The sequence below is a fragment of the Monocercomonoides exilis genome (assembly GCF_001643675.1).
Source record: "Monocercomonoides exilis strain PA203 chromosome Unknown scaffold40-978991, whole genome shotgun sequence".
Classification (NCBI taxonomy): domain Eukaryota; phylum Preaxostyla; order Oxymonadida; family Polymastigidae; genus Monocercomonoides; species Monocercomonoides exilis.
The window spans coordinates 874,265-884,750 of record NW_027150585.1 but is presented as its reverse complement, the minus strand read 5'-3'; the positions used below and the strand labels follow the sequence as shown (position 1 = coordinate 884,750).

The window sequence follows — 10,486 nt, the reverse complement described above, 5'->3', positions numbered from 1 at the left end:
TTTCATGTTCCTTTCATGGCAGACGTAGTTGGAATGAGGTTGCACATTTCAAACACTTCTCTTTTATTCTCCTTCTGCAATATCCTGATCTTCTTATCTTTTTTTTTTTGCCTGTGATGATGTATCCAGTGCCTGCTTCGTAACTTCATTGAGCGGTTTGCTGCTGGCCAATATTTGCCACAGCAGCGTCAATGCAGCAGCTGCTGAAAGCTGTTCAACAAGCTGCCTTGCCAGCGCAAACATAAACTGGTTCTTTTCGTTTCTCGCTTTTTCCAAGACAGGGTGGAACTGCTCAAGTCGTGTGGCTATCTAAATGTACCGAGATTTCGTTATCCGTTCGATAACGCTAACTTCTGGAGGTTTATGACTTCAGCTTGGTCAGTGCAATGCAAAAGTCGAAGAAGGTGGAGAAGAAGGAAAAGAAGAACAAGAAAAAGAATGTGAAGATGATGAGATAAATTGTTTGCCCATTAATAAGTCACAGAAGATGATAAAAACGCTAATTCAAATGAAGAATCATTTTGAAGATGCATATAATGCAATTGGCCCCAATATTTGATCTTGAAAAGCCACTCTTCGAGTATTTCCTATTTTGTTATTTTCACATCTCTTTCATTTTTCTTTCTGTTATTTCAAATTCAAACTTCAACAATTTTTTCAAAATAGTGAAAATGTGTAACAATTTGATTACAAATAATGATAAAAATGAAATTTCAATAACAAACTGAAAAATGTCATTGCATCTCATAAAAAATCTTTATGGTTGATTTGTGTTATTGGTAGAAATTCGTCACTTAGTTAAACTTCTAATTTTGTTTTGAAAAAAGAGAATAAAAACAAAATTCTAATATTTAGCTTAAAGCAAATAACTTTTATTTCAGAATTCTCCAAAGTTTTTTCCAGTTTCGCTTTTCTTTAATTGCATTAATCCAAAGAATTCAAATGATTGATCAACAATAAATAATAAAAAAATTCAATGATTATATGATTAACATTTTCAAATTCCGAAACATCTTGAATATGATAGTATTTTGATTAATAAACCATTTATTACTCGAAATTGGTAAACTTCTTTTTCAAAATAAAAAAAATTGAGTATTTTTTGAAAAAAAAATTTTTGAATTAAGCCTTCCACTGATTAAATATCAAAAAGTGATTAAAATATCATATTCAGTTAATATTCGAAATATAGAGGAGAAATTGAACCTCTAATTTTATTATTTGTGTATTAACATGAAATTTTTTAGATTTTTCAGAAAATATCATCATGGAAATCGGATTACATTTGAATTATTTTATCTCACATAGTTTGATTATGAATTATTCAATCAAAAAAAGTTATTCTTTTTAAAATACATTCAGATGAACAATAAAAAACAATTGAGGAATACCGAAAGTACATTCATTGTTGTATTCAATTGTAATAATTTTTTGTTTTTAGTTTGAAATATTGATGCAAATAACATTTTTTTATTGAATAATGAATTTTCAAACAATATGAGGAAAATTCATTTTATTATTATAGGATTTTCATGATGATTGTTTTTTTCTGAAAAATATGAAATTTTCATGTTTATCCACAAATAGAAATATTTGAGGTTCGATTTTTCATCCTTTTTATTGATAATGAAAATTTTTAATATTTTATTTTCTATCCGATACTCATCCAAAAACCGATTTTTCACAAAAAATTATTTTGATAAAAAATACTCAATTTGATTTGCTTTGAATAAAAAGTTAAACAATTTCTAATAATAAGTTGACAACTTTGAATAATTAGTTTGCCAAAATCGAAAAACATTGGGTCAACTTTTTAATAAGACTTTTTCCTTTATTGGCACTTTTTTTATTTTCGACAACAAAAAGCTGAGAAGTGTAAAGTGGCTTTCAGTATTTGGATAACCGATTTAAACAAAGTTGATTCAATTTATTACCGGTTTGTTTTTTAATTTTTGTTTATTATTTAACGAGATATTACGTTTTTTTGATAAATTTGAATTGGTTTTTCCCACTCAACCAAGCATTTCCAGAAAATGAAAAATACTGTTTTCAAAAGCACAAACAGTTATCTATTTATTTTTTATTCTCTTTTTTAAGAAATATTTTTTTCGTGGTTTTTTCACATTTCATTTTAATAACAACATGCTAACATAAAACTGATTGTTTCTTTGTAAATATTATGAAATGAAAAAAATAATAATATGATATGAAAAACAAATACTCTAATAATGAAATGTTGAAAAAATAAAAATAAATGTGGGACAAAATATTTAACTTCAGGCATTTTCATTGAAAAATTACGCACTTTTGATTAACTTTTTGTGATCAAAAAATTTGAAAAAAATGGGATTATTTTTTGAAATACATGTGAGGACACAAAACATTTTGTGATTATATCAATGATGTTTGTTTACAGATATGAAAATCTAATTTATTTTGATATGTGATAAAGTTTAATAATGTTTTAAGTGAAACGATTTTTTCATGCTTTGTGCATGAAAAGCTTGAAAGTCCATATTTTCCCCCATGTGGGTAGTTCTTTTTGAAGTGTCGCAAATGTTTTATTTTTAAATATATCAAAATTTTCATATTTTGATCAAAATTTAGTTAATATTCACCAAACTTCTCTGGAATTGAATCTATTTCTTGATTATGCTATTTTGTTCACTCTTGAGAAAATTCGTGAGTGGAAACAGAAATTTGAACAAAATATGTAAATTTTGATTTATTTGGAAATTAAACATTTGCGACATTTCAAAAAGAACTACTTATATATATTTTTATTTTTACAACATTTCATTATTAGAGTATTTGTTTTTCATATCATATTATTATTTTTTTCATTTCATAATATTTGCAAAGAAACAATCAGTTTTATGTTAGCATGTTGTTATTAAAATGAAATGTGAAAAAACCACGAAAAAAATATTTCTTAAAAAAGAGAATAAAAAATAAATAGATAACTGTTTGTGCTTTTGAAAACAGTATTTTTCATTTTCTGGAAATGCTTGGTTGAGTGGGAAAAACCAATTCAAATTTATCAAAAAAACGTAATATCTCGTTAAATAATAAACAAAAATTAAAAAACAAACCGGTAATAAATTGAATCAACTTTGTTTAAATCGGTTATCCAAATACTGAAAGCCACTTTACACTTCTCAGCTTTTTGTTGTCGAAAATAAAAAAAGTGCCAATAAAGGAAAAAGTCCCATTTAAAAGTTGATCCTATGGTGTTCTATTGAGAAAAAACAATAATTATTTTTCAACATTCAATCTTGCTAAAGTTATTTTTGGACAAAAAACATATTTTGCAAGCTTTCAGTCTCTTTGTTTTTTGCTATTTCTATGTCGAAAAGCAAAGAAAACAATAAATTTCAAAATAGAATGAAATATGATCTTGCCATTATAACACTCATTTATTTGTGAAAATAATTTTTATATAGTTTAAATCCCAATTTAGGTAGAGAGGAAAAGAAATTTATACTATAGCAAAATATCAAAAAAATTGCATCTTTTAAATGAATAATAGCGCTTGTCAGAATTCTTTGCGCATCCCACCAGTCAGTAGATTGAAAGATGGCATTTACATTGGTACTGTTGATGCTGCATTGTCAAAAGAAGTTTGTATGATTCGAATTTACTGTCTGTAATTATTGTGTTATTTTTAAGTTTTTAATAGCAAATAGAATCACTCATGTCGTGAATTGTGCCGGTTCACAAATAGCAAATCGTTTTTCCGCAATTGGAATTCACTACCTTACATATTTCCTTTTGGATCAAGATAACTCTTATTTTTTTGATAAAGATGATTATAATATAAATTGCTTAGTTCAGTTTATAAATCACGGGCAAGCTGTTTGTGAAGGAATACTCATCCATTCTCTTTTGGGTCATACTCGAGCACTTTTTGTAGCTGCAGCGTATCTGATGCACAAATATCACTGGACAGCAGATTTGGCTATTGATTTTGTAACACATACACGTCGTTTAAGGATGAGACATTCTTTTGAGAAACAACTGCATCAATTTGAAAAGCGTATTTTGAAATCTCCGTTGACGCCCGAAGAGTACGAGGAAGAGTTTACACTAAGAAACTCGCTGTTCAATCGTACAGTTCGTGTTCAGCAAACGTCTTACGGATCTTCAGATGATATTCATCTGACTTGGAACGAAACAGTCGAAGAAGAAAGGCAGATTTCAAAGAGGCCATCAACTAAGGCGATTGACGGAACAGGAATATTTAAGAGAGGAACCTCTGCTTTTTTCGGGCTTCCTGTACTAATGTCAGTCCCAGCACCGAGCTATCTTTCACCCGCGCAGCTTCCCTCGTCTGCAGACAGTCCACACTTCGATCTATCGCCCTCGCCTTCGCACACTCCGTCGCTCGATCCTCCGACGTCTGCGCTGCTCGGCCAGTGCAGCACGCGAGAGGAGGTGGAGTGGCTGCTGCTGCTGCACCGCCAGTCGCAGCTGAACATGCTGTGTGCAGTGTCAGAGGTGGAGGTGGAGGTGATGCGGAAGAGAGAGCTGCTACTGGGGCTGAGGGGGAATCAAGAAGGGAGAGAGGGAGATAGACAGAGGAATGCTGCGAGAATGAGGGGAGAAGAAGGAGAGAAGAAGGAGAAAGAGAAAGAGAAGGAGGAAGATGAGGAAGGAGAAGGAAAAGAAGAAGGGAGAAAAGAAAGGGAAGCAGAAGTTAACGAGATGAAGGCAGAGGCAGAGGCAGAAGCAGAGAATGAGTCCGAGAAGAGAGGGGCAGAAGGGGGAAAGCAAGGGAAAGTGTGGCTGGGGGAGCTGATGGAGAAGAAGATGCGTCTGCAGCAGAAGATGGCAGCAGGACGGAGAGGATGGGCAGCACTGCAGAGCAAAGCAGAGAGAGTGTTTGCATCGCTGATGGCAGGGCAGTCGCTGCAGTTCATCGACGACGAGATTGCAGAGAAGGAGAAGGAGAAGGAGAGGAGGAGGGCACGGATGATGATGATGAGGGGAAGGGAGGAGGAGGAGAAGAGGGGAGAGGATGAGGGAGAGGAAGAAAGAAAAGAAAGAAAAGGGGGAAGTGGAGGTGGAGGAGGAGGAAAAGAGACAACTGTAGGATTGTCTGTGCATGGCAGAAGACATGCTTCTTCTCATTCTTCAAATAGACACTTTAATGGATTGCCTTCTATTGCTTCCTCTTCCTCTTCTTCTTCTCTTTCCACACAGCTCTCTTCATTCACCCTTTCATCGTCCACTTCCTCGTCTCTTCTGCCTTCTTCTCTGCCTCCTGCTTTGTCTTCTCTTTCTTCCTTCCGCTCTTTCACTCCACAACCACTCAACAAAAACAGCAATACGATCAACACATTGAATGATAACAATAGAAGCTCCTTGCTGCCTTCTTCCACTCAGTTCCTTCCTCTTCTGCTTCCACCACCACCACCTCCTCCATCTTCTTCTTCTTCTTCTTCTCTTCCTTTTTTACTCCCTCATCTTCCTCTTCCTTCTTCTTCTCTTCCTCCTCCTCCACCTCATAAGATCACCCTTTCTCAGAATTTGCCCATTCCACTTCACAAAAAAGACGATAACTTATCATTTCAACCACTTCAACAATCAGTTTCTTCTCTTTCTTCTTCTTCTTCTTCTTCTTCTTCTTCTTCATATTTCCTTCCTCCTCCTCCTCCGCCTCATTCTTCTTCTTCTTCTTCTTCTTCTTCTTCTTATCCAAAATTACCTCTTCCTCCACCTCTTCCTGTTCCTCTTCCTGTTCCTCTTCCTGTTTCTCTTCCTGTACCTCTTCCTGTTCCTCTTCCTTTACCTCCTCCTCTTTCTTTCTCTTCATCGTCATCATCTTCTTCTTCTGTTAATAATAATAATAATAATAATAATAATAATACTCTTTATTCACAAAATTCTTCTTCTTTATCTTCTTCTTTATCTTCTTCTTTATCTTCTTCTTTAACATTTCCTTCTTCTTCTTCTTCTCTTTCTTCTTCTTCCTCTTCCTCTTCTCCATCATTTTCTGTTAAAAATGCGACATTGACAAGAGAAGAAGGATTAAGCAAAGCTAATTTCAACAATAAAGTTTCAGATAAAATGGAAAAAGATACAAACATTGAAGATGGAAGAAATGAAAGAGAAGAATTGAAAGAAAGAGAAAGAGAAAGAGAAAGAGAAAGAGAAGAAGAAGAAGAAGGAGAAAGAGGAAAAGAAAAAGAAAAAGAAAAAGAAAAAGAAAAAGAAAAAGAAAAAGAAGAAGATAGAAGAAAAGAAGAAAGAGAAAAGAATGCTGTTGAAGGAGCAAATGAATATGAAAGTTCTGTTTCATTCACTCCAGTTACTATTCTTCGGGTTGAGTCAAAGAAAGAGAAAGAGAAAGAGAAAGAGAAAGAGAAAGAAATGAAAAAAAATAATATTCCTATACAAAACATTTCAAATTCTTCTTCTTCTTCTTCTTCCTCTTCTTCCTCTTCCTCCTTCTCCTCTTCTTCTCCTCTTTCTTCTCCTTCTTTTCATCTTCATCAACATCTTCATCTTCTTCTTCCTCCTTCTGATTCAACAACACTCAACATTCCATTGTCTTCTATGTCTTCTCTATCCACTCGTGAAGAGGAAGAGGAAGAGGAAGAAAAGGAAGAAGAAGAAGAAGAAGAAGAAGGAGAAAGAGAAGGAGAAAGAGAAAGAGAAAGAGAAAGAGAAAGAGAAAGAGAAAGAGAAAGAGAAAGAGAAAGAGAAAAGGAAGAAGAAGAAGAAGAAGAAGAAGAAGAAGAAGTGAAAGTTAAGAAAGATGTTATTCATAGTGATGCGAAAGATAAAGAGGAAGGGGAAGAAGAAGAAAAAGAAGAAATAGAAAAAACAGAAATAAAAGAAGAAGGAAGAGAAGGAGGAGGAAGAAGAAGAGGAAGAGGAAGAGAAGAGGAAAAAGAAGAAGAAGAAAGAGAAGAAGAAGAAGAAGAAGAAGAAGACGCCATTTTCTTGTCTCATCCATTTGTTCCAGACAACGAAGAAGCACGCAACTCAGCAAGAAGTCTTCATTCTGCTCATCTTTCTTCTTCTTCTTCTTCTTCTTCTTCTTTGTTCTCTTCAAACTCCTTTTCTCCTTCTCCTTCTCCTCCTCCTCTTTCGACTTCCTCCTCTTCCTCCTCTTCCTCCTCTTCCTCCTCTTCCTCCTCTTCCTCCTCTTCCTCCTCTTCCTCCTCTTCCTCCTCTTCCTCCTCTTCCTCCTCTTCCTCCTCTTCCTCCTCTTCCTCCTCTTCCTCTTCTTCTCTCTTATTGTTTTCTCCACCTCTTCCTCCCTTCAATTCTCCTTCTTCTCTTTCTGCTCGAGAAACACAAACTTCTCCTTTTCCTTCAGCAAAACTTGGATATTTCATTAAAACAGCTCAAAACAAAAGGAAAGTTATGAATTTATCAAAAGACAATCAAAAACTTTCTTTTTTTCCTTCATCTGCTTCTTCTTCCTCTTCCTCTTCCTCTTCCTCTTCCTCTTTTCTTATTCCTCTCCATTCTCCTTCTTCTCCTTCTTCTCCTTCTCATACTCATTCTCCTCATTGTTCTCCTCATTCTTCTTCTTCTTCTTCTTCTTCTTCTTCTTCTTCCTCTTCTCTTCACCCTCGTCTTCCTGTGTTTTCTTCTTCTTCTCCTCAACTCGCCCCCTTTTTGCACATCAAACGAAATCAAACAGAAACTTCTGATGAAATTCAATCTGATCGTTTAATAAATCCTTCTTCTTCTTTTAATTCTTCTTCTTCTTCTTCTTCTTCTTCTTCTTTGACATATGCTTCAAATGCTTCAAATACTTCTTCAAGCATATCAAATGTTTCATCATCATCTTCATCTTCATCTTCTTCTTCCTCCTCCTCCTCCTCCTCCTCATTCAATGGTCACAACAACCCATGCTCTGCTTCTTCTTCCTTCTCCAGCTCAAACTCCTTCCTCACCAACACCCCTTCTCATTCCACCTCGTTTTCTGTCAACCCTTCTTCTTCTTCTTCTTCTCCTTCTCCTCGTGAAACTATAAATGTTCAGAAATTATCTTCTTCTTCCTCTTCTTCAACTTCTTCCTCTTATTCCTCTTCTTCCTCTTCCTCTTCCTCTTCCTCTTTTTCTGCTTCTTCTCATCCTTCTACCAAAAAACAAACAACTCCTCAGAATTCGTCTCTTCTGTCTTCTTCTTCTTCTTCTTCTTATTCTCCAACTGTGTTCTCTTCTGCTCTTATCATGGCTTCTGGTTCTTCAAATTCAAATCCTGATTCTAATTCGGCTTGCATTTCTTCATATATCTCGTCAAATCCTTCTTCCTCTTCCTCTTCTTCCTCTTCTTTATTATCTTCTTCTTCTTCTTCTTCTTCTTCTTCTTCTTCTTCTTCCTCTTCCTCTTCTCATAATTCGCTTTCGTCTCATGTTTTGCCAGAGCATTACAATTTGTCGCTTTCTGAGTGTTCCAAAGCAGAAATTTGCGATTGCAACAAGGAGAAAAGCAATTTTGTGGATGAAACAAAAGAAAAAAGAAAGTGAAGATGAATAAATGAATGAATGAATAAATAAATAAATAAAGAGGAGGAAGAATGGAAGATAGAAGATAATGATTCTGAGAATTTGGCAGCTGAATCAAAGAAGATTGAGTCAGTTTAAAAAAGATGTGAAAAAGAAAATATGATGTGAAAAATAGTCTGAAAATGACAATAGAAACAAAAAAGCATCAGCTTTTTCTGATTATTTAATTGCGATATTTATGCTCAAGAATTATAGTCTTTTTCCGCTTTCCATCTAAAAAAGGTGTTTGTTTTTTCATAAAAATGGAATTTTCAGTATATAACATTCGATATCCTTATTTATCGTGGTTGAAGAATGCAAGGGTGCATTTTGAAGAATTTGTTTATTTTGTGAAAAAATGTTGGCAAAAAGCACATTTATTCATCAAAAATAATTTTTAATTTTTTTTGTGTGTTTCTTTGATGAGCTGTTTTCAATTTTGTGTTGTTATTATGTATTTTGAATTTCCTTTTTCACTAAAATTTACATGCAAAATAAAGACGATTTCTCAACAACCAAGTTGGATTTTATCATGTGGATAACCGATTAATATTTGTTGAAAAAAACAAAAGGAAAAGAAAGAAAGAAAGAAAGAGAAAATTCATTTTGATATCGGAATAACCGAAAGAATGTTATTTCTGTTTGAATTTGTCGTTTTTATTTTTTCACTTTCAATGATCATTTTGAATGTCAGCAAATCATAAAAAAGGAAAAGAAAAGAAACAAAACAGACACAGACACTGAAGCAGCGATGATCAATTTATTTCATAAAAATAAACTGGAAGGGTGAATATTGACAGCAGAAAGAAAACACAGAAAAGGAAAACAAAAAATTACGTGATGAAATCAAATGCAAATAGAAATTCCTATTTGCATCGGAATCAATCCACAAAGATAATGAATTGATGTGATGTTTTACGAACTGAATTTGTTTTTTTCAAATTCCTCAATGTTTGACAGACATCGTTGAAGATGAATTGAAAACATCCAATCTCACCAACGGTTGATTGCGGCATACGAAAGAATTTTCTGAGTATTGTTTAAAAAAGAAGCTGTTCTCTTCGATCCAAGGAAACTGAAATTTGATTGAATTTTTTTCTTTTCTCCAGAATCCCATTTTCCCTTTTATATGCTGAGAAATAACCTTGCTGGAGTGTATCTCATGGAAAAGCCGTCTTCCTCCTTCTATTCCAAATCTCAGTTCAACTGAAACGAAAATGGACTTGAATGAACAAATCTTTTAACAGTATCCAATCAAACGAAAATATTTCTTTTGATGATACACTCTCAATGAACTGAAGAATATCCATCATTTTTGTTAGAACTGGACTTCATTGTTTTTCTTCATGGCACAAGATTATTTGGCAATTGGAGCATTGGGGCCTTGATTTTCTTCCTCTCTTCAAACATGTTCTCCATGTTCAAAATCATGTTCTTTTCTTTTCTTTTGTTCAGACGATTTGTGATGATTTTCAGAAATTCATTTCTTTTCATCTTTCGCAACCCAATGATCCATTGACAGATGATCTCAAAATGCAACAATCCGTAAAACATGTCAGACCTTCAAAAATCATCTGTTCTTGTTTTCAAATTCATTCTTCTTCATAAAAAAACAAAATACCTCTTCCAGTTACTCACTATGTTTATTTGCTTCACCTTTTCTCTGTGGTCATGTATTCGCTATTTATTCCATTGGTGAAAAAGATGTGATTCAAAAACTTAAAGATTTTTTTTAATAAATATCATTTTTCAAATAATCTGTTGGTTTGATCAAAAAGAAACAAAAAATTTCCATTTCTGGACTTATACGGCCAATCATTGAGGCTTCTTCGCAATTTCTCTTGCATTTCTTTTTATATAAAAATAACAAAACAATTTGAAAGCGATCATTTTAGTACTGCAAGATAATCAACGATGTTTGTATTTATCTTTCATTTTTTTATTTACAAGGCATTACGTATCATTTTGAATATTTTTA

The 10,486-nt window shown here is 33.5% G+C and overlaps 1 protein-coding gene across 1 annotated transcript; it reads left to right on the top strand.

The window, feature by feature from the left end:
• Positions 1-3,518: 3,518 nt before the first annotated feature.
• Positions 3,519-9,079, top strand: MONOS_14335 (putative Dual specificity phosphatase, catalytic domain; the record flags this gene model as incomplete). The annotated part of the gene is made up of 2 exons (XM_067867130.1): positions 3,519-3,620; positions 3,670-9,079. The coding sequence occupies 2 exons, from the start codon at positions 3,519-3,521 to the stop codon at positions 8,488-8,490; spliced, it is 4,923 nt and encodes a 1,640-aa protein (XP_067722859.1). The 3' UTR covers positions 8,491-9,079.
• Between the last annotated feature and the right edge of the window lie 1,407 nt (positions 9,080-10,486).